Here is a 24,622-nt window from a genome sequence, read left to right as displayed (position 1 = left end):
GCTCGGACTCCAGGACTGCGGGGTTTGTGGGGTTTGTGGGGTTTGTGGGGTTGGAGAAAGAGACGTTGTTGGCAACTGTCACTCATCAGTAGTCCAGGTGGTGCCACCAGCTTGACCTTGCCAGTCGGCTCTGGCTCATTGTTCTGTCCTTTTTCTAGGTCATCACTTATTCTCTGGCTGTTCTCAGACATAAACCTTCAGGAGCTAAACACTTTTGACATATAGCTGGCTAACAGGAAGTCATTTTAAAAGTCATCTGAATCTTGTAGGAAGTATTAGAGTTGTATGACTCTTAAAGTTTTAGTTGATGCTCAGAATTTCTATCTAAACAAGTTCTTTGACTTCTTTCCTTTTAATCTGCTTTATCTCTATATCCTGAATATCTCATGAGAGGAGAATGATTAAATTACAGGTTTTTTTCATGCTGTCACTATGAAAACTAAATAATAATGGAGACTGTCCCCATTTTTTAAAACTATAATTTGTGTAGTTATTTGATGGGAAAACACATCCACATTGAAACAATATAGACCTATTTTAACTTTTTTTTTCCTCAGAGGGGAAATAACAAGACTCTTATTTTCTGTGTTATATATATATTTATAATCTTAGGTATTTAAAAATGAACACTTTTAATCGTATAATGAGAAAAAAAGTAGTAGAGGGATTTTTTTAAATAACTGAGGATAGTATTATCAATATTTACATTTTTATTTCAAATAGTTGGTAGCTTTTATATAGTATCATGTTTACCCTTAGCCTATTTCTATACAGAGCATGCAAAGATTATTTCCCCCACTTATCAACGTCGTTAGTAACAGCTAATAAGTACTGATCATCTACTATGTCCAAGGCACCGTGTGACTTACAAAAGAAATGCCCAAAACAGTTAGTTCTTCAGGGTCCTTGTCCTTGCTTTATGTTTTTATTCTCTCTCCCATAAAAATTCCATATACATATTAACACTCCCAAACTTCGAAACTATAGATCTGTTTATTGGACATGCCACATAGGTATTTGATGTGACCCTAAATGTTTTGAGTCCAAGTTGATCTTTTCATCTTGTCTCTACCCCCTAAAAAAAGTATTTTTGCGTCCTCTTTCTCAGGAGTGGCAGCGACAGCCACTCAAGCCAGCACTGAGATGACTAGGAATTACCGTTTGATTCCACAGCTCCTGTTCTCACCATTACGCTTACTGCCTCCATATTTGACTTCATCCTTGAGCCCTTCGCCCCACATGGAGTCGTGCAGGCCCAGCTGATGCTGCCTGCTGTCTCCTGACTGTGGCCGCCCGGGCCTTTGCCGTCTCCTGAGCGGAGGCTGGCACGCAGCGGCCTGCTGGCCTCCGCGCTGCCCTTCGCTCCTGCGCTCGCCCCGCACATCTGAGCGCTCGCTCCCTGCCAGACACCCTTCGTCGGCTTTCCGGTTTGCACAGGCGCTCCTCTTGAGCTGGCCCCTCTCTTCCACAATTGCATGCCCGTTTCTCTGCTGAGCTGTTGTAAGGCTCTCCTGCCTAGAAAACGGCTCGTTCTCCGCCAGCTCGCCAAGTTCTGGTTACTCCCAGCTTGCTCTTCTGGTTTTAGGATACGTGTCATTTCCTCCAGGGAACTTCCTCTGACCCCCTTCGACTTAGATCCCTGCTCGTTGGTTCTGTGGCGCTCTCTAGGTCTCTCATCGTGGGGTTTACCCCCCAGTATTCCAGATGTTTTATTGTCTCGCACGTTAGACTGTAAGCTCCCAGAGCGGAGACCATGCCGGTGTTGCTCACCTTTTTGTTCCAGAATGTGGGACATGGCCTTGCTCAGCAATATTGGTCATGAATGTGTGAATAAGTGAATGAATGAATATTGTCCCTGCCTTTGAGAAAATTACTCTTCAGTTGTGAGGAAGAAACATATATACAATGAAGCAATAATGCTAATGACATCCTCAGTATTGTGTTGGCAAAACCCAAGAAAAAATTTGGTTCTCCTGGCTACTACTAACCTATTTTTTTTTTTTTTTGCTGGACCGTACTACATTTGATTTAAATAAATGTCTTGGAAGCCTATTTAAGCACCTCATGGAATTTGTTTTTGTTTTAATGTCAGCTCCTTTTTTCCAAAATCTTGCCACTTTGATTTTACCTGTCATGATGCCATATAGAAAGTAGAAATAGAACTTTATGATTTTTTTCAGTATAAGATACTCAAGTGAGGTAGATGATTGTCATAATTTTTCTTTTCTTTTTTTTTTTAGTTGTTATAGCTGCTGATGGGGTATTGAAGGTAGGATTATTTCTTTTCTTTAAAAAAATGTGTTAATATCAGATGTAGATTTTTATGACTGTATTTTTTATTAGCCATTAAATAGAAAGTTGATACTTATTTCTGTTTTCTCAGATCTGTGATTTTGGTGCCTCTCGGTTCCATAACCATACAACACACATGTCCTTGGTTGGAACGTTCCCGTGGATGGCTCCAGAAGTTATCCAGAGTCTCCCTGTGTCTGAGACTTGTGACACATATTCCTATGGTGTGGTGAGTTCATTTCTCATTTTTGGTTGCTAAAGGAAATACAAAAAGCAAAAAAAAAAAAGAGAGAGAGAGAGAGAAGAGGTGGGTTACAACTGTTGAACACAGCTTTAAGACAATGATGTTATTTCTGGTGGAATGCCTGGCACAGTGGGAACATTCTGCAGTTACTAGAATGTTTACTTTGATCACTTTTATGCATCTGAGCTATTTTGTCCTATGTTGAGAAGAAACCAATGCCACTTCTAAGAGGCCATTTAGACAGAACCTGTCTGGGCCTGATGCACCCCTGTGGACAGTGCTTTCCTGGATGGGCACGACTATAGGATATCTTGCTAAGTCGGTGGTGATGTGGATTATCTGGAATGAGACTTCATTATAATGAACTGCCAGTAGGTCTGCCAAATAGATCCTGTTGATTAACCGGAAATTTTTGAGTGCCAACTATGAAACTGATTAGTGAGTTTCTGGAAAGTACAGAAGAAAATGTACTGAGCATTTAGCACATGGCCTTGCTCATATCTGCTGCAGGTCTTATAAAGTAGTGCTGGCCGTCTGGAACATGAATCTAAGGTATCAAGAACAACAACAGAGCAGCACAGTTACAGGAATAGAATACTGTGAGGGCATAAGGAATGCTCAGGGAAGAGACCACAGGAATGAAGCGGTCACGGAGCACAAGCTCCTGGAGGGGTTTCAGATGGCTCATGCTTAAGGAATAAGTTATGTCTGAATTAGCAGAGAGAAAGAAGTGGGGGGAATAGAAGTAGTGAGGTGCTAGGGGAAGATGGGCAGGGTGGTTCTTTGGTGGTGGAAGAATTCATTTGTCGCCCTTTTTCGAGGATAAGTGTGTTATCCCTAAACATGCTGTGTAGCCTTTAAAACGTCCAAAACAGTATTTGGAACTCCCTGTCTTCCCATCTCACCTCCCAACTATGCTGCCTAAGAAGTAATAAAATCAATTGCTTTTTAAAAGGGTGTTTTCATAATAATGGGAAAAGATGCAGACTAATTTTGGCCCAAATCAACATGCCTCTTCTCCCTTAACTTCTCTTTGCAACTGAAGGTGATGGAGCTGGTGGTGCTCAAGGAGACCAACGTCAAACCCATTTCTTGTACTTGAGAGTTCGTCAGTCTCTAGTTATGACTGCTGGATTCATGACTTACGTTTTAGGCTTGTTTCAGTTTTCTGAATCACAGTATATCTGATGTATACCACATCAATTTAATATAGTGGAGATGAATTTGTTGGCAGTTGGAAAAAAATCATTTCAAGAATGAAATACATGTATTGAGCCAAAAGTTAGAACTGTAAAGGCTGGAAGACTAAATGTCTAATATAGGCTAAATATCTACTTTTCCTTAATTCTGTACGTTTTTAAGAATGAAGGCTTTAAACTGATAGACAGTGATAAAATAATTCTCATTGAAGGAAGGGGGGAGGGGGACCCACAAGTTCCAGAAAAGACTAGGTTCTAAAACTGTTCCCCAAGTCAAAAGTTTCTACGGTCTGACCATCCACTAATCACTGGCTAGGGAGTCTGAAAATGGGGGAATCTGTAGCAGTGTAAGACATTTCGTGACAACATTTTTTTATGAAGTTATGTTCCTTCATTTTTAAGCAAAAATCTATGTATGTGCCAGGCACTGTGCTAGTCATCAACTTAGGGTCATTAAAGTTGGACCTTGCTGCTTCTTGGAACTAGTATCTCATTCTGTGCAACAGGAGCCAGCAGACTTTGTCTGTAAAGGACAAGATAGTAAATATTTTAGATTTTGAGGGCCACTTATAGTCTTTATTGCATTTTCTTTTTAACAACGCTGTAAAAATGTTAGGAGCAGTCTCAATTCTGCTGCAGGCCACGGTGTGCAGGCCGCTCTGGAACGGGAGGGGTGGGAAGATGAGCACCGTGGCTGAAGAGCAAGCAGTTCAGAGCGATTGCACGAGACCCCGGTCTCACTGCTCTCACTTGCCCATGTGGATAAATATACGTCAGCATATTTAGGTGGCTATTGTGTCTCAGTGATTTTGCACATTTCCATGAGTTAAGACTATTGAGGTTCATGTCAGCACTCCACAAGTTCTCATGCACTGCTTTCATTTTCCCAGTGCTCCCCACATCTGGGAATTTCCTGAGCTCAGAAGTTGTTCACCTGAAAGACACAACTTTGAGTTATGTGTAGAGTGAACTTTTGGTTTTAGTATTATTTCACTTATGAAACAAAACTCCATGCACTGCCTCTGTCTAAACCCCTGCCGTGGCCAGGGGCTTTGGTATGAAATGTACCACCTTCTTCTTGGCTGAAGCAGACTTTTAGTCACAGTAGCCAAGAAAAACCAATCCCTTTTCACAGGAAACCATAAAGGATGCTGAGAGGTGACTTCTGTTTGCAGAGCTCAGGGTTTTTTCCTATACCATTTTAAAATCCCACCTGGCTGGTGTGGCTCACTGGTTGAGCATCGACCCATGCACCAAGGGGTCGCTGGTTCGATTCCCGGTCTGGGCATGTGCCCAGGTTGTGGGCCTGATCCCCAGTGGAGAGAACGTCGACCAGTTCTCTCTCATCAATGTTTATATATCTCTCTCTCCCACTTCCTCTTTCTCTCAAAATCAATGAAGAAAAAAATTTTTTATTTTTTGGTACGTGCCCCTAGCGGGAACCGAACCCGGGACTCTCTGGTCCGCAGGCCAATGCTCCAACCACTGAGCCAAACTGGCCAGGGCAAGAAAAAATATTTTTTGAAATAAAATAAAAGCCCTGTCACTCATTTCATTGACCGCTCATGTTAAACATAGTTTGACTCACCTTTCTGAAGCTGCAAATGTTTATTTAATTTAATTTAATTTAATTTAATTTATGTTCCTGTTAGAGTAGTCTTTTAACTGGTGAAGACAGAAATGCCTTTCCAGTGAATCTGTTTGTTTTAAAAACAGTTTCTGTTTTACTGTCTTGAAGAGAGTGCTAGTTATTCTTACCCCATAGCTGTATAGGCAGAATTCCATTTAGAAAAGGGTGCATATCCTAACTGAATAATAAATGGAAATTTAGGATTTTAAAAAATTCTGACCCCTTCTCACATTCTGTTCTGGATAAACACCATTAGTGAAGAAAAAAAGCACAAGGCCTGCTTTCCAGAGCCTTTCTGTTTAAATAATAACAATTAAAAAATAAAGTAAACGAAGAAGATATTATGTTCCAAGTGGGTATCACCTAAAAGAGCAGGAGAGGATACTTGTTAAGGAGGGACCATGTTGATTTCAGAAGTTTGTAGTATATAAACTTTGAAAATGACATCAAGCTAGGAAAGCAATGTGGTTATTTAGAATTTTTGACGTCCATTCAAAATAAGGCAAGTAGCTAGGACTCATTTCTCAGTAGGAGTATGTCTTTGCTTAAATCATCCCATAATTTATTAGACCTCTATTCTGTTCATTGAGCCCACACACACATCGCACTCTCAGACAAATGAATAAGACCATTTTTAAAAGTTGTCCTTTTTAGAAACCCACACCAAAAATCTCAATATATTTTTGCTTTTTATTATTTTTTTCCAGACTTGATGTAGGAATTTAGCCCCTAATATTATCCAAGTAAGTCCCTTGCCCTCCCCAGCTTGCTAATCCTGTTGCTTCTCAACACATGACAAGACTAACCAGCCCTAAAATAAATGGGCTGCGGATGCCAGGAATGGATCTTGTGATCCCTCCCTCTAAGCTGGTGCACTCTGCTAGGCAGTCAGTTGTTTCTCTCCGTTGTAGAAGACGGGATTTTTCCACCCCCTTCTGATGACTTCTCTTGAAGGACCAAACCCGGAGTGTTTAGAATGTTACCCCCACCACACACACACACACGCACGCACGCACACACACACGCGTAAGGAAAGCAAAAATCACTGAAAGAAGCCTTGTGAGAACACAGGCCCAGCCACTCTCCGAAAACAGGTCTGTCCTGAGGACAGAGCAGAAAGCATTACCTTTTTAGAAGCAGCTCAGCCCAGCCAGGTTTGCAACCAGAGTGGCTCCGGTTCCAGGACGGGCGGCTGGGGCGCTGGCTCCCCTTGTCCGGGAAAGAAGAGGCAGGCACAGTGCACCGCGCCTGGTCCGATTTCTCTTCTGCGAACTGAAAATAGGAAATGTCCTTGCGAACAGTGTAAACGTGAGGACGTCTCAATATAAAACAAGATGGAAAATATTTTCAGGGTGAAAGATCACAATGTTTGGCCTGCATCCCCATAACTGATATTCTCAGGCAGAGTTTAATATATTTTTAGACCTCCAGATGACTTCTCAACAAAGTTTCTTTTTGTGTGCCAAGTGTCATTGTGTTAGTGTAGAAAAAGTTCTTGTCCTGTCTCATGCCATCTACTTTTTGATACATTCCTGGATCTGGGGAGTTCATAGTAGGAAATCAGGTGTGCTGCTACTGGGATTAAACTGAAGACCTCATTTGGGCTTCGAAACCGAGCCATGAGTGACACCATCCCCGACGGCTATACCTCCATCAGGTGGCTCCCTCAGTTACAGCAGCTCTTTGGGGACATGGAGAGGACGTCACGTGAAACTGTCTTATTTTTCCAGTTAGAACTCTTAGAGGAATATAACCAGGATCTTATTAGATCTTGGACATTTTCCAACTGCATATTTTGGAATAAAGGAGGACATAAATCTTTTTCTGGTGTTATTCCCCAAGCTCTTGGTTTTGCACCTGCCCTCACAGAGCCCAGCCCGTCTTCATGTAGGACGTGCGCAATATATCGTGCGTGCGGGCCGGACTCCAGAAGGGGGGGGTGCAAGGCTGCTCACTGCAATGTTTTGGGTCTGGTGCATTTGATTTATTTGAGGCTGATTCACTATTCCCATTCTCCTCAGGAATGTCAAGTCCATTAATTTGCTTGCTCCTCACTTCCCTTCTCCCCTCCAACCCCAACACCAGGGGAGTGGTAAATGCAACAAATTGAGGGGCTTCATTTCCTGCTCTGCCCTCTCGATGCCCCGCCCCCTCCCCGGCAGGCAGCGTGTCAGGCGTGATTGCATACCTGCCTCGGCCTTCCTTTACTTACAGTGCTCGCCAGAATCGGCCCCTTCGGGGATGCCCTCACCTTTTCCTAATCTCTGCCGTTACTCACATAGAATTATTCAGTAGCTCCTCGAAAGAAGTACCTCACACACTTGATTAAAAGCCCAAAGAGGCTTCAGTGAATTTTTTTTCTCTTGCTTGAGCAACGTCTGCCAATTCCCCCGATTTTCCTGCTAATTATCTGCGTGTTAGCCAGAATTCATTGAACATGTTATGGCTTGAATAACGTGTATAGCTCGAATAGCACTGACTAAGGCAATACAGAGCTAAGAGTTTATAGGATTTGCTTGAGGACAGTCTATGTCTTCAGTCTACATTCTTATTTAGAAATGTTTTTTAGTTTCGTTTTGTGTCTGGAACCAGAGAAATCTAAATGAAAACTGCTGACTTTGTTTCTGCCATGGCCGCATACCTGAAATAGGGCATGTCACATTCTCCCTTGTGCTGGGCTTCTCCTTCTCTAGAGTTACATGGGGTCGAGAGCGTGACCTTCAGGGTGAGACAGCAAGTTCCTGTCCGAGCTCTGCCTCTTGATAACTGAGTGTCTTAGGGCAAGTTCATTTAACTTTCTTAAGCCTTTGTTTCCTCATCTATAAAATGAGGATTCTATCTCTCCAGTGGATTGATATTAATCTTGATAACATATAAAGGGTTTAACAGTACCTGGAACATAAACAATCATTGAATGATAGTGGCTGTTATGATTATTATTTTAAAAAATCATAATTGTTTTTGTACTTCACAAAGTATTGGTAGACTCAAATTTTGCTGCTCATTTGTATAAACAGAGAAAGTAACTGGGTGTAAAAATCTCCATTACTCAATGTTTAAAGTGAAACCAGAATCATTGGCTGTTTTCAGCCTTCCCAGAATCCATTTGCTTTCTTTGTGCCAGTGTAGAGTTATTAATCATGCCGACCTCAACGCCCCAGACCGATGGACACTCACATCAGTTCTCTCTCTCTCATACACACACTCGTCTGTGTATATATATATATATATATATATATATATATACATAAAGTAGTCATTACATTTTAGAACATAGTATTAACAAATTATGTTATAGGGGAATGAAAATGAATCCCTTAGACTAACTCATTTTGAGATATTTCTCCAAAATACAAAATCTGAATGTTACAAGTTTGCAAGTACATACCACTATGAGGTAAGTAGGTTAGCCAGGGATTTGAATTTGGGGCTTGATTGTTTTTTATGATGATACCATATTGAACCTTTTAAAATATGGTTGAATTTCTAGTTATTATTTATTTTATAGAGAAATTTATCAGAGATTGAAGGTGGAAAGAGTTTTGACTAACAAAATATAAAACCTAGTTTATGGGAATACATGAGAATTCTAATAACTTAAGATAAAGTTAAATCACTTTAGGCCCATTGGTTTCTTAAAATTTTAAGTCTGGCTCTAGATGTTCTAATTTCTAAACTGGAATTTCTTAATTTAAAAAATGTACATAATATATGGAAGGAGTCCTATGCATGAATATATACATTTTGCCCAAGTTTCTACAGATGGGATTGGTTGTGTCTGGTAATTGGATACAATTAAATGTTAGATAAAGTTTCAGTAATATGCCAAAAATATAAAGTACAAGAATAAAAATTCCATTTTCTTTTTGTTCCAGGTTCTCTGGGAGATGCTAACAAGGGAGGTCCCCTTTAAAGGTTTGGAAGGATTACAAGTAGCTTGGCTTGTAGTGGAAAAAAACGAGGTAAGACTACGATTCTCCATTCAGGTACATAGATCAGAAAACAGTATTGGGGTTTTGCAAAAGACTTTTTCATCTTCTTCAAATTGAAAGTAAGTTCACGCTTATGGAAAGATTAGCAGTAGGAGCTAACACAAAGGGTCAAAGTGATGTTATTCCTCATGAATGGACCCTTTACATCTAATTGTTGCAGCTTCACGTCGTGATGCTGTAGATCAAAAATTGTACAAGTACTGTACTAGTTTCTCAGTCTCAATTGTAAAACCTAGGGGTTTGTTCTTAGTGATGAAAGAAGCCATTGCGTCCAAGGTAGGGGAACAGTTTAACTCCATCTCCTGCGTTTAGGACATCTTTTTTACTGGCTGGGAGTTGATATATCTGTAAGAGACCTTCAGCTACTTCAACTTACCTCTCCCAGCAGGAGTCACTATAGTACAAGAAACTGTCGCTTAGATGAGAATTTCAAAAATAAAAGAAGAAAAAATAGTTTCAAAAAAGGGGAAAAATTACAGTTTTGCCACCTACGTTGAACACCACATTGAAGATGAGCCCCTCACTGGAACTGGCGAGGCACGGCGTAGCTGCTCGCTTCTTCATGCAGGGCCTTTCCATTTCAAAAGAACTTCAGTGGCGTAAACACCGTTTGTGCTGTGTCCCCAGCCTCGCTTTTCTTCTTCCCACAAATTGAGGCTTTCAGTTAGTTGGACCTATGAGCCTACATCAGAGAACATGGTACATTCATATCAAAGGGAGCAACTACGTTTTGAAAGGTTTAAAATTGTGACTGAAACGCACAGCCATGGAAATGTTCAGCATAAGGATGAAGCATCCGCTACCAGGGTATTAGGAGGACTTAGATCATGTCATGGAAGCATGCAGTTGTCTTTGCAATGCAAAACGACTTCATTTCACAAAACTTCATTTCCAGACCTTGTCTGTGCCCTCCAGAAAGGGTAAGAGTGTAACCTGAGGATAAAATAATTTGCAAAAGGTGAATATAAAGAGGGAGAGTCCCTTTTTAATGCTTTAAAAGAATTAGGTTGAGCTGCTCCCCATGTGAGTGCAGGAACAAACTAGATTAATCAAATAGCTGCTATTGACTAAGAGAAACCAAGTTTCCATGTTTTAGATCACATAATCCAGAGTTATTAATTTGTCCTCCTGAGCCATTGAGAATGGATGAAATGTTCATGACAGCTGAACTTGATAGGAGGGAGCTGCTGATTTAAGAAAAATGAAAAGGAGTTACATTCAAGAATGTGTCTTAGTCATTGTTTCACGGAGCTGCTCTGTTTTAATTAAATGTGAGAGTAATTCCTGGTGTGCTAGTACATCAGACCTCACATACAGGATAACTGACATTTTCCTGATATGAGAGCCCACTTGTTTCTGTTCGGTTTCTTTTGCCGATGGGATGATTAGATGCTTGGTTCTGGGTTCACAAATCAGAGTGTAGAAAATTGTTGACCTTCTGTTGACTTTGGAGCAGAATACTGTCCTTTTTTCCCTCTACTGTGTTTCAAGGTAAACTTTTTCCTAAAGCTAATTGGACCCTCCAAATATGTGCAAGACAGAGTAATTAATGTTTTTTAAGTAATATTTTATCTAAAGGATGGCAGAATAGGTATAAATTTAAAGCACTTTCAAAACATTGGAGCGTCTATCAAGGAATTTTAAAGCTGAAGAGAAAATGAATTTAGAAGGTGCCCTTGGATAGTTGACTTGAGGATTGGGAATCATCCGAAAATAACCTTCAGCATCTCCTCGACAAGTGTACAAGGAGGACATCTCCCTCCTCCTCCCCAGGGATTCCCAAAAGTAAAATGTGCTGTTTTGTCCATGGTGTGATCTTACGATCAGTTAATAACTGATGGAGACTGCTCAAATACATCCCATACTGTAGTTATTAAATATACTAGTAAGTTGGAAAAAACCCACATGGTGAAATAAGTTTTCTCAATTTCCTAATTAACTTCAGGAAAACTGGGTATTACAAGGATATTTATTTGTCTTCATTTTGCACAATATTTACTTGTGAAATTATGGAAATTCAGTGTAGAAGAAGTTTCCCCTATCATTCAAGAAGGTGTCTGGGGTTACTGACTTGAAAAGACAAAGCTGAATATATTTTTGAACAGGTCTCATTTAAACAAAGACTGGTATGTTTAAACTTCAGGGAGACATTTATTTGTTGTTGTTTTTTGTTGTCAATCCTCACCTGAAGATATTTTTTTCCATTGATTTTTTTTTTTCTTAGAGTTGAAGGGGGTTGGGGGAAGAGAGAGCAAAACATCTATGTGAAAGAAACACGTTGACTGGTTGCCTTCTGAGTGCGCCCAGACCAGGGCCGCGGAACGAATCTGCAACCCAGTTTGGTGCCTTTGACCTGGAATCGAATCCACAATCCCTCAGTCCGCAGCCCAACGCTCTGACAGCTGAGCCAAACCAGCCAGGGCTCAGGGAGACATTTAAAATGTGAACTAGTCACCCTAGATTGTACCTATAACCAATTATTAGGATTACTTTTTTTTGTTGTTAACGTTTTATTCTAAAGAAAGTATAGGCTCACAGGAAGTTGAAAAATATTATAAAGATTTTTGCATACTCTTCCCCCACCTTCCCCCACCGGTGACAGGTAGGTAGAGTATAATATCAAAACCTAGAATTGACATTGATACATTATTCTTAACGAGACTGTAAACCTTATTTGGTTTCACCATTTAAGATCGTTTTTTGCATCTGTAGGAAGATCAGTACTTTCTAAAAATTGTATCTGAAGGCCTTTGCTTTTAAACTCTAAATAATGAAATAAGATCTTTAAACAATACTTTTTCCTAATATTAAATCCTATTAAAACTAGGTACTTAAAGCACTGTTAAACTTTACAAAGCAAACAGTGAACCATTATAAAAGGCATGAAATTAAGATGGCATTAATAATAAATTTTTAACATGTAACAGATGTGTATATTTGCCTTTGTAATAAACATAAAACTCAATTAGTAGTCATTCAGAATGGTCTGATAGCATAATTTTTATCTTAATAAATACTAGATTCTCACATAAAATGTGTTTTATTCTAAGTAGGAAAACTACTATTCTTGATTAACATAGAAATCCTCAAAAAGCTGAATTGTTTTTGACTGTACTTTAGAAAAAGATAATAAACTTGACTTAAAAAAATTAATTTTTGCATCTTACATAGAAAATGGTGCAAAAGAAAATATGAACTTTAAAAAATGCCGTATCTAATGTAGTAGTTGGGAAATATTTTAATTTGAAATTTGAAACTTTATTTTTAAACATTTAAGTTTTAAGTCATATTGCAAACCTGGTGCTAATATCTGATTAATTCAGAATGTTTTCTAATACATTATATCTGATTAATTCAGAATGTTTTTAATGCACAAGTTATGTCATCAGGACTTAAATTTTTTGGATTGTATTTTAAGGTGCTTTTTAATGCACCAATATAATCCTTTACATAAAGTGTCTGAGTCTAGATTTAACTGATATATGACCATGTCAGATTATTTAAAATAATCGTCTCCTTGTACAGTGTCTCAGATATGGAATCTAAAAAGTTTGTCAGTAAGAAGAGATAATAGAAATGACCAATATCCATATTCATCCTAGTCACCTTTCAGTTCTTAGAGAAATGTTGAGATAAAGTTGTATTGCAAATGTTAGCCTTTATGAAAAATTATTTTTCATTACACGTGAGGTGCGTTTGGTTTCATAATTGCAATTACTGTCTGTTTTATTAGTTGCCACCCCCAACCATCTTTTTTTTTTAAGTAAATACCTGATTTTTCTTTTGACCTTTATCAAAAGATTCCAGTTCACATTACAGTAAAATAATAATACAGTTTATCACATTGTATGCTATCCTACGAAATCACAAGGCTAGAAGTTTTAAAATGTTTAGCATAGCCTCTTACTTGGAGAAGGGTTTTTGATTAAATGTTTTTATTGTTTTATTTTATTTTAAGGTTGTCTGTAATTCCAAATATAGATTGTCTTGTTTTCTTGCCAAGGCAACTGTTTTTCTAGTTTTACACACTGCCTCCCCTAAATCCAACTCAGTTCAGTTCTAAGTTTATTTGCAAAACTTCTTTGGCTAACGATACTGTGGGATAAATGTTCTCGGTACTTGCTAGTGCCGCAGCTCTCAACTCCAGCACAGCCCGTGCTCTTTTATAACAGCCGAGTTAACGCCCCTCCACGTCCCTGGAATGAAATTCAGAGGTAATACAACCTGCCCACACACAGTATGTTCTAAGCCAGTACAACGCTCTAATTGTAATATAAAAAAGAAATTAATGAAATCTGTATTGCAGTTGCAATGTGTAAATGCTCAGGCGTGGCCACCGGAGGTCATGCAGCAGTGTCTGGCACCGCACCTGTAGATAAACAGACTTCAGCAGCTACAGATGCGGAGCCGAGTTGGGCTCATGACTCCAGCACCGTGCGTGAGCAACACTGTTTGTTGTCTGTGACAGTTTCCAGAAATTTTAGTTAGGTTATGAATAATGCAAACCTCAACCAGCCCTTGACTTATTTTATTTGGTAGTTGAGTTCTTAGAAAGTTCAGTGCATTTAAAAACTGTTCAGAAAATACCTTTTGTTTATTTCAGAGTCAGAGTTAGATTCTAGGCTTAGAAAATTGTAAACCTCGTGGTTTGCTTGTTTTACTTACACGAATGCACATGGGGCATTTGAAGTTTGATGGACTATAGGCAGTTCTTAATCATGAAGGACTTGACTGTAAATGGAAGGATGGCTAGCATCCTTGACCTGCTCCAGGTGCGACCCACCTGTTTTTAAAACAAACAAAAATGCCTCCATAGATTTCTAAACAGCCTCTAGGAGCATTACATGCTCTTTGAGAACCACCACTGTAGAAGGTTGGAACAAGACCGATCCTCACATTATAATCTCTGTTGTATCAGGTCCTTACAGTTTATGAGTTTGACTAAAAGTAAGCCATAATAAATCATGCATTCAGAATGTCCTATTTACCAAAGGGAGAATGCGTACTCCATTAAAATGATCTCTGCGGTTATCTAGGGTGCAAATGTCGTCACAGTTGTCCATCCACTGCCAAAACTGAACTGGTTTCCGAGTTGCCTGGCCTGTTTGCATGTGTCACAGTTGCCTATAAAAGTACAGTGATAGTTTGGTGGTTTTAGATGTATTTAAGTTCAGACTTGCCCTCTCCTACCGTAGTTTCTTTTAGACTTGATTCTCCATCCACTGTGACTCCTCTTTAGAGGAAAAGTATAAGTATATTTAGAGATTAGATACTGTGAATCTAAACTTACCTGTCATATATTAATCAATGGATGATTTAAATATAATGCCTTGTTCATGCTCTTCAATTAATTATTTTATGACCCTTCAGTTAGTATTTGCTATTTTTAATAGCGAGTAAATCCTTGTGTTTAATTTTGTTTTGTTTTTACTTTATGGTAGAGATTGACCATTCCAAGCAGTTGCCCCAGAAGTTTTGCTGAACTGTTACATCAGTGTTGGGAAGCTGATGCCAAGGTATATATATGTGTGTGTATATATATATATATATTTATATATTTTGTTGCTGCTGTTGTTCAGAATTCTGACATTTCACCTGTTTATTTGGCTGAATTTTTAAATGGAGTGATAAAGTCTGTGACAAGGCAAAGCTCTTCCTGTTCCCAGACTGGCTGTTGACATCTGCTTACCTTGATCCCTATAAACTCAATCAAATGGGCTCTTGCTTACAGCACTTGGACATTCTTGACTCGATAAAGAGAAATTTGTTCCTTTCTTTTTCATCTTTAATGATAACTATTACACCTTCATGTTTTAAAGATGGCACACAGTGCTTATTATGTGTCAGGCACTGCCCCAAATACTTTATGTATGTTAACTCATTACCCCTCGCGATAGCTCTGTGAAATAGGTACTGTCATTATCCTCATTTTATAGATGGAGAATCAAGGCACACGGAGCTTAAGTAATGAGCCCAGGCAGTTTGACACGAGTCCCGGCTCTTAACCACTATCCTCTGTCACCTTTCTAACCAAAGGCTAGAAGTAGCACTTGGAGAGAATCTTGATATGTACTTCCTGTCCAGTTTCAGTGATGTTTTTTAGGCTATCACAATAGAGTTGGAGAAATTCCAAAACTTAGGCTTTCATGTGGTTATCACATTTGAGCATGAATGACCCATTTCCTTTCCCTACAAAGAGCATTTTAAAAGACTCTCACATACATGCGGAAATATTTATAGATAAAATGACAGGCTGGTCTTGGATTTGCTTCAAAATAAAGTGAAGGGAAATGGATGGATGGTATAAATGAAATAAGATCAGTCATGATAATCTTTGAAGCTGAGTGATAGGTATATGGAGTTTCATTATATTATTCTCTCTATCACTGTGTGTGCTCGGAATTTTCCATAATAAGAAGTTAAAAATAAAGACTCTCACAGATTAAACATTGTAATAAGAGAGAATTATACTCCAGAAAGGAACTAAAATTTTATGGTTTCAATTTGTCCAGAATTTCATGGAAATAGATCTGTTGTAACCCGACCTTTTCAATAGAGATCTAAAAATAAAAACTTGAGAATGGAATTTCTTCTTTAATTTAAACCCAGCTCCAGTCTGACCCTCAAGGAGAACGAATGATAACATACAGTCTGTTCTACATGTTCCTCTAGTGCAGCGGTTCTCCATCTGTGGGTCACGACCCCTTTGGGGGTCGAATGACCCTTTCACAGGGGTCGCCTAGGACCATCGGAAAACACATATTTCCGATGGTCTCAGGAACGGAGTCACCGCTCCTCTATCCGTCTCCAGGCGGGTCCGCCCACATGCAGATGCGCCCACATACAGCATGAGGAACTGTGTCAAAGGGTCCGGCCTTAGGAAGGTTGGGAACCACTGCTCTAGTGGAATAACTCATCAACAACTGGTGAGCATGGGAACTATGTTAGTAAAACTCAGGGTCCCCGGAGTCATATGTAAAGTCTCCCAGCGCGGGGTTCCGTTCCAGCCAGTGGGAACAGCTGAGCACCAGGGGCAGGAGTGGAGCCGGCAGTGCCGTAGGGCCCCTTCGCCCCCAAGTTCCCAGCTGGCTGGCAGCCTTAAGGGTTTGTGGCTGGTTCCCCCAGCCGTGAGCATTTACCCTTCCTCTCTAACAAACAGCCTCAATCTTTGCTTTTCCTCCTTTTCATCAAACTGCCTTCACCCTTTTTACAAAGAGCCCTATATTTACTCAGTATTGTTTTCATTAAAGAAGTAAAAGTTTTTAAACTGTGTTAGTATTGCTTTTATTAGTATTCTCTGACAGACTTGCATAGGTTTTGAGTGGTCAGCCCTATCCTTGTTTCAACCCTATTCTTTTAGAGTGTGACTTTGCAGAAGAGGGGATTTTTAAGCATTAAGAGAAATGCCTGCACTTGCAGTTAATCCACTAGAAACTCTAAGTGCCTATGCAAGCTTGTTCTAGAACATTTATTTAATACTGTTAACATGGTATCATATGACCCTTTTCATACTCTTTCTACCAGTTCTATGTCCATTGTGGCATATACAGAAATTTTGATAGTGTCTTCCTCTCTAACATTTAAATAATAATTTCACCTGAAATTATTTGCATTGACTTAGATTAGTGCAACTAGTTTTCTGTAATTGTGATTTTTATTTCAGTACACAAAGCAGGTTTTGAATTTCTTCATCAGAAACTGTGCTACCTGACTTATAATTCTGAGCATGTACATTTATGGTGCATTAGTGGAATGAGAGCATAAACACCGGCCGTGCAGGACATCGGGCCCCATGTTGTTGCCATGAAGCTGGCATGTCTTTCACATGTGCTAAGCTGAACTTCCTTAGCACCACAAGGAATCTTATGTTCTAGTCGTGTGAAGTATAAAGGAAGTTTGATTGATTTTTATTTCCTAAACTTATGACAATTTATGCTGCTAAAACGAAGGCATGGCCCCTGGAGTTGATCCAGCTCTAGGCTCAGCCGCAGCGCACATTCCCAGCTCTCACTGCTGAGCAGCTCCAGACGCTCCTCCGCACCGTCGCTGCCCACAGGCTCCCTTCCTTTCTTCCCGACCCCGGCTGCTTCATCATCAGCTTCCCTGGCTATTCTGCGTACCCCGGCCCATCACGAGTGTTTCTTTTCCTAAATCACAATCCGGGCTAGTGCCTTACCTTATACTGTTTGTTGTTAAAAATACCTTTTCTTCCTAAATTGATCGCAGGATCTGTACGGGAATAGAGCTAGTTTTGCCTTCCGTTTGCCTATACACTGAGCAAGCAGATGCCCAATTTGGGTTGACTGAAGTCGCCAGCCACGGTTTATTTCCTGAGAGGCACATGCTAGTTCCCTGGCTGGAAGTATATAGCATTCCAGCCGGAAGTTGGTGCCAGAACTATTCACGTATAATGGTATTTAAAGTATGTTTTTTTTCAGTGTGTAGACTTTAGAATATTAACACACAGATTAAAATAATCAGCTATAAAAATATGTTCTTTTGCAATGAGGAGGAAATAGATACAAGAGAAAGCTGATATTAGGTCAGTGTCAGGTCATCCCAATGGCTTGTACAGGTACTTAGAATATTTATTGAAGAAAAGAAGGAAGTAAAGGTAGATATTGGTTCAAGTTCTAAAGTGACATTTCTAAATAAGAAAAAAAATAACAGAGCCCTGAATTTGAAAGGAGGAAATATTTCACTCTCTCGTAATAAGGCATTTTGAAGCATTTATGTATATCATCCCTGGTTCCATGATTTGCTTCCTGTGTGGTACTGGGCACTGTATACTTTTCTGAGACTGATTTTCCTTATCTATAAAATGAAGGTAACTAAAGAAATACTGTGTGCAGATGCTTAATAAAGGACCCTAGTTGTGATTTTTAAGTACACAAAACCTCATTATACCTAAAAGGAAACTACGTTCCTTCGGAGGAGCTTACATAAGATCTTAGGCCAAATCTTGTCTTCTGCAATCAGAGTACACACAAAATAGTATTACCATGAAAGTCTGCATCGTTGTTGCTTTGTTAAATGTTCACTTTGATCATTCCTATCTGAGGGCATATTCTAATGATAAAATTCAGATTTTTTTCTAGGGGTACTTATTATCCAATTACAAAAGAGTTTTCACCTTATTTCAAGAATGTCTATGTAGAAAAATATTATTCTTTAAAACGTCATTAGTTCCTGCTGCTGCTTTTTAATGCAAAATGAAAATCCTATATTTATTATATAATTTGTTCCTGTGCAAATAATTAAAATATTTTTCTTTTGCAACCTGACACATAGTGGTAGAAATTAAAATGGGAACAAAGTCAAAAGAAGACAAATGATATTTTTAATTTCCTGCGTAAAGCATTTTGTTTTTTTATTATTAGGCTTGGTGTACATCAGTGACATTTTGCTATTCTTCCCCTCTTCTTACACACACGCACACACACCCTTAAAAGAACTCAGAATAAGTACCTCCGTTGTACACCTGGGAAATGGAAAACTGCCCTTCTTAATGTAGGAAGTGCTCAAGTCCTGGGAGCAGAGCAAGCACCTCAACATTTGTCCTTGTTTTTGTGATCCTAAACTAAAATGCATGTTTTAATTGCTGCAACTGTAATTTATTCAGAAATGGCATAACTTTGAGGCATGTTGAAGAGAGGATGTGCCTCATCCTTTTGTTGTCTTTCTCCATTTTTGTTTTCATCTTTTTCTCGACCTTGGCGTGAGTCTAAAGAGACAGGCAATGTCATTACTGCTGGCTGAAGAAATACACCCAACTACGGCATCTTCGGTTTCCAGTAAACAGTACCTGAGCACCAAAGCTGGTTACAATGCGGAATAAACATGGAGTTATAATGGCTTTAAAACTGGGGAATTTTTCTGAGCAACTAGTTTAGGAAATTTTTTTTAGTTCTGATAAATTGATAAGTAGATTTTACACCCCAACATTTTATTATAAAAAATTTCAAACATCCAGGAAAGTTGAAAGAATTTTACAGTGAACACTATTATACCTACCACCTAGACCCTACCATTAACTTTTAGATGCCTGCTTAATTACATAGAGTTTTAAAGGACTTAACTTTTGCCTTTTAGGAGTCCTTAATCATACCCAAAAGAGAGAATTAGTACTTTCCTTACCTGGAGAAAACTGTAATTATTCCCACTTAGGTCACACAATGGAAAAATGACATGAGTCTACTTTTATGAATAATTACATGAAAATAAGGAATACAGTTCCCTAAACCTGAGTGGTCTGACAGTTGTAAAATAATTAAATCAAGACATTACATCATATTTTATTTTGCTATGGTGAGTTGAGTTGAGTTTAGTGCTTATAGAATTTCTCTTGAAGATCTACTGTCTTAATTTCTAACAAGTGATGATTATTTTCTCTCTTTCAGAAACGGCCATCTTTCAAGCAGATCATTTCAATTCTGGAGTCCATGTCAAATGACACTAACCTTCCCGACCAGTGTAACTCATTCCTGCACAACAAGGCCGAGTGGAGGTAGGTGGGCCTCGTCCAGAGTCACCTGCCCTGGCTCTCAAGGACCATGACTAACTTAGGTGAAAGGGAGAAACAGAGACCAGATGACAGTTCTGATCTCCAAGTATAGCTTAGAAATTGGGGCTTTTTGTTTTGTTTTTGCTTTAAAATTTTCTGGAGATTTAATAAGTCCTCCATTTCATACGTAAACAGAAAAAACTGTTCTTCTAAGCTCGTGGCCTTATCCTATTGTGTGAGTATTTGGAAAGAATACTGAAATGATATCTTCTGAGACAAAAGACAGTTGCCAGACATATCTCTGTGTACACTCTGTGCTAGGAAGCTTTGGCCTCTGTCCAGTAAGAAATAAAAATACTGTTTGCCTGGAAATTTGCAGAGAGCACTATATGTTGATGGAGGAGGTAGGGAGACTATAAACACTTTAGAAAGAAAACTTTTGATGTTATAAATCCTATTAAATTGTGTCAAGTGTAAAACAAGTTTAGTAATGAGAAAATGGTATTGTGTGAGTGGAAGAAATAAGCCTGGGATGAGACATTTGAGCCAGGTCACATGATGCACGAATATAAATAGCATGTTTGGGAGCTGACATTCCTCCCTGACTCAGCAGAGATTTAAGTAACTGCAACTCTGCTCCTGAGATCCGAGGTGGTAATGTGACGCCTTGCGCCACCTGCTGATGCCAAATTAGTACTGCATGCACTTTGAAAAGGACAAGAGTTGTTTTCTCATTATTAGACATGCCTTTGAGCTGTTTGGTTGGTGTTTTACAATAACTTTATTTATTTTTATTCTTTTGAAATCTCTGTCAAAGGCCAGTGAGTTAAATGAACTTTTATTTGGGATACAAAAGTAATACTGTCTGCTATAGTCTAGGTATGAGGGACTTTGTTCTGAGCTGAAATAATGAACAAATAAGTAATATTTGTAAATAATACTTGTTTCCTGTAATAAGAGTTCATCACAAATCTAAACAGATCACTTCTTTAATCCATATAGGGGTTTCCATTACTCTAGGACAGAGGCCAAAATATTTAATAAGACTCATGAGACCCACTGTACTCTGGCCTCAGCAGCCTCCTCTGAAGACCATCAGTCTGTCCTTTGTTTCTGGCTTGTAGTCCCTCAGCAGGTGCATAGTTCTTCCTCACTCGGGGGTCTTGCGAAATGTAGTTCGTTCTGTTTAAAGCTCATCCCTGTTTAGAACATGCATAGTGTATCAGGTAGATAATATTGTTTTACCTATCGATAAGGTGAAGGTTAAAAAAGCACCGATAGTCCTCAAAGTCTGGACAGCGAGGCAGGCACCGTCACTCTGCTGGCGGGATTGCAACTGGCCCAGCCTTCCCAGAGAGCAGTTGGCATCAAGAGCCTTTAGAATTTTCATAACATTTGTCTGAGAAATCCCATCTCTAGGAACGTATTCTAAGGAAGTAAAGACGTGGACAAAGATATACGCCCAAAGGATTTTACGGTTAAAAATAAAAAGCATCTTCCAGGTCCAACATTAGAAAAATGGGAAATGGTTATAGAAGTGTTTCCTGGCCCCAGACTAGATGAGGCTCCACTTTATGTGCTTGGAGAGCATCTCCTTCATACCCCATTACTGCTGTTGGAATTCATAAGTAATTCTACAGTTTGTTTAATGTGTGTGTCACTGGCTAAAGTGTAATAAAGTCAGATCATCTCTTTGTTCATCACTGTACTTACACATCTAGAATGTGCCTTGACCACAACAGTTGTTCAATAAATATTTGGGGAAGGGAATGCTGTGGTGCTAATAATATAAAAAGACAATATGGTATTGCACTAGAGAATAGCAATATGCAAGTTAATTTGTTTGCCACAACAAATATGTTCCTACATGCCTTCATGCAGACATTCATTGAACTTCAGTGGGGGCAAGGTGCCCTTTCGGGTATTGGGGTTTGGTGATGAGCAGAACAGTCTCAACGCACTTGGAGTGCCCAGTGTTAGACTCCTAAGTACAAGTATGCAAATAATTATTTCATTACTATTTTGAGAAGATTATGTCAGTGAAGTGCTGGACATCTGAGAGCATATAACCATGAAATCTAATCTAGTCTGAGGATATAATTAAAGGATTCCCTGAGGAAATACTGTTTGATCTCTTATCCAAAGAATCTGTAGGATTTCAATGCTACTATTAATACCCTTGAGAAAGGGAGTCTTTTAAATTATATCAACAGAATTAGAAAACTAGGGGCAAGTTGGTAATTTTTCTATATAGAAATGTAAAAAATGTAAAACCTCCATATGGCCAAAAGCAGTATCATCCTTCATAAATACAATTCCAAAACAAAGGCCATGCTGCTATAACTTTTTTTCCCCATGGGATAGATCAGCAGTTCTAAAGATTTTGGTCTCAAGACTCCATGACACTCTGAAAAGTTATTGAGAAGGCCAAAGAGCTTTTGTTTAAATGTTGCATCTGCCAATAGTCATCACATTCAAAATTAGAACTGATAAAAGTACAAATATGTCTTTATTGATTCGTTTAAGGAATAGTAATAAATCCTGCTCCCGCACTCAGCTTATGGCACTGCCACACGTCCTGAAGCCCCGGGAGAGTCTCACACCCGCGACAGAGGGAGAGTAGCCAAAGCAAGTCATGTCTTAACGTTACTCTGCAAACCAAGTCAACCTCTAGGATTCTTTGAAAAGCTCTCATGGGTCCCTGGACTGCACTTTGAAAACCACTGTGATAGACAGAGTTACTGTTGAAAAGAACATTTTAAATAAAATATCATACTAAAGGACATGAAAAGGCATTTCACAAAAGGAGAAACCCAGTGGCCAAAAAACATATGAAATATAGTATTTATCCTCGCTTAGCAGTCAAATAAATAGAAGGGAACATAATTCATTTATCAGATTGGCAAAAGTTTATATTATGAAAATTTCCAGTGTGATAAATTTTCTCATACATTGCTGGTGAGAAAAATACCGCCTTCTAAATAAGGTATTCCTAAAAAGAAAGAAGGTTATACAGGATTGTAGGATCCATCTATCGTTAGAATTATAACTGGAAATGGCATAAAGTGTAATAAAAGGAGATTTGTTTTTATCTTTTGTGTGTGTGTGGTTTTAAAAAATTGATATCTCCATTCATAAAATCATATGGATCAATGAATGATAATAGAGATCTGATCAATTATTTTTTTAATATGTTTTCATTGATTTTTTTAGAAAGAGAGGAAGAGAGAGGGAGAGAGAGATAGAAACCCAGATGAGCTGCCTCCTGCACGCCCCCTACTGCAGACCGAGCCTGTAAACTGGGCATATGTCCTGACCAGGAATCGAACCCATGACCTCTTGGTGTATAGGATGACACTCAACCAACTGAGCTACACTGACTGGACTTGAGATCTGATAAATTATTTTAAAATAGAGGCTACAGTCCAGTATGTTTAGAGTGATTCCATTTTTGTAAAATCGACACACATTGATGTGTAGATGTACAGAGAAAAGTATCAAAAAGTTAGTGTAATCACTGGGTAATGAGATTATAGAAGGATGTTTACTATTTGTGTATCTTTATTTTTTTCTACAATAAACCTGGATTAGTTGAATAATAAATGTAATGTTTGAAATGCTTCAAGATGAAAAGATGAGAGTAATCAGCTCGTAAAACATTCATGTATTTTAGTAAAAGGTGAATAGTTGGGTGGGGCTGCCTCACTGGCTGTCTTTCCGGAACTAGTTAACCCGAGAGCTGAGAGAGAACAGGTCTTTACCCGAACCACCAAGCCACTGTTTGAGGAACAGCAGAGCTGTTTCATCTGAGCTTGGGCATTGGTTAAAAACATGGGGAGTGATAATATTTTAACTAGAATAACAATAATAAGCTCAGCTGTCATGTATTATATTCTTACCAGGTCTTAATATTCTTACCAGGTCTTAATCTTATTCAGATTATCATTTTTAATCCACGTAGCAACCCTGCCATCACAGATGCAAAAGCTGATGTGTGGACAGGTTGGGTGACCTGCCCGAGATGGTGGTGTGTAAGGCAGGGCCCAGGCGGGACCCAGCCGTCTGATCCCAGGCCTGCAGGGGCACACAGGCTGTGCAGTGCTGCTGCGGACGTGTGCCCGGGGCCACAGCCTTCGCTGTTAGCATGCAGTGTTCACCTGCCCAGGCCCCTTGGTCCCGAAGGGAAATATTACAGGGCGTCATTGTTTGAGGTTATGATTAAGGTAAAACAACTATCTCACTCACTATACCAAGTGTTTTGTCAGATCATCTGGATGTTTCACAAGACAACACATTCAGACTTTTTCTCTTTTCCCCCGACTTTGGTGTCTGAAACCATGTGGCTGTCGTCCAGGGTGTGTAGTACATGGAAGTCACAGTGGGTCGGGTTCCGGTCCTGCTCTGCTGTTTCTGGCAAATGCTTGTTTTCCGGTTGAGCTTCCTCTACACAAAGACCAGATGGAACATCTAGTTTTAGAAAAGTCAGTGATTATTCTGGAAATCCTTTTTAAAACTAGGTTATTAAAACCCACCTTAACTATGTTTTCCTTTGACCTAAGAAACTAGGAAAGAAACCTAGTGCCAGCCATCTCCTTGCTCATCACATCTTCCGCTGGTTTCTCCTCCTTTCGACTTACTAGCAGTAATGGCAGTGAGCATTCAGGACAAAAACAAAGATTTAAGAAAATAATCTTTGCAATTTGGATATTCGCACAAATCATTTAGTACATAAGACTAAGTATAATATACACATGATACACT

At 39.2% G+C, this 24,622-nt stretch overlaps 1 protein-coding gene across 3 annotated transcripts in view; it reads left to right on the top strand.

Moving 5' to 3' along the window:
* Positions 1 to 24,622, top strand: part of MAP3K20 (mitogen-activated protein kinase kinase kinase 20) — a 156,375-nt gene that overhangs the window by 82,278 nt on the left and 49,475 nt on the right. For all 3 annotated transcript variants that reach the window (XM_036253959.1, XM_036253958.1, XM_036253957.1), the window contains exons 6-10: positions 2,241 to 2,269; positions 2,384 to 2,521; positions 9,241 to 9,327; positions 14,799 to 14,873; positions 19,758 to 19,864. In XM_036253959.1, coding sequence (XP_036109852.1) covers positions 2,241 to 2,269; positions 2,384 to 2,521; positions 9,241 to 9,327; positions 14,799 to 14,873; positions 19,758 to 19,864 — 436 coding nt within the window. The remainder of the gene's footprint in view (positions 1 to 2,240; positions 2,270 to 2,383; positions 2,522 to 9,240; positions 9,328 to 14,798; positions 14,874 to 19,757; positions 19,865 to 24,622) is intronic.

This window comes from Molossus molossus, unplaced genomic scaffold, assembly GCF_014108415.1.
Source record: "Molossus molossus isolate mMolMol1 unplaced genomic scaffold, mMolMol1.p scaffold_m16_p_11, whole genome shotgun sequence".
Taxonomy (NCBI): Eukaryota; Metazoa; Chordata; class Mammalia; order Chiroptera; family Molossidae; genus Molossus; species Molossus molossus.
The sequence above is the reverse complement of the archived record's forward strand: the minus strand, read 5'-3'. Positions and strand labels throughout refer to the sequence as shown.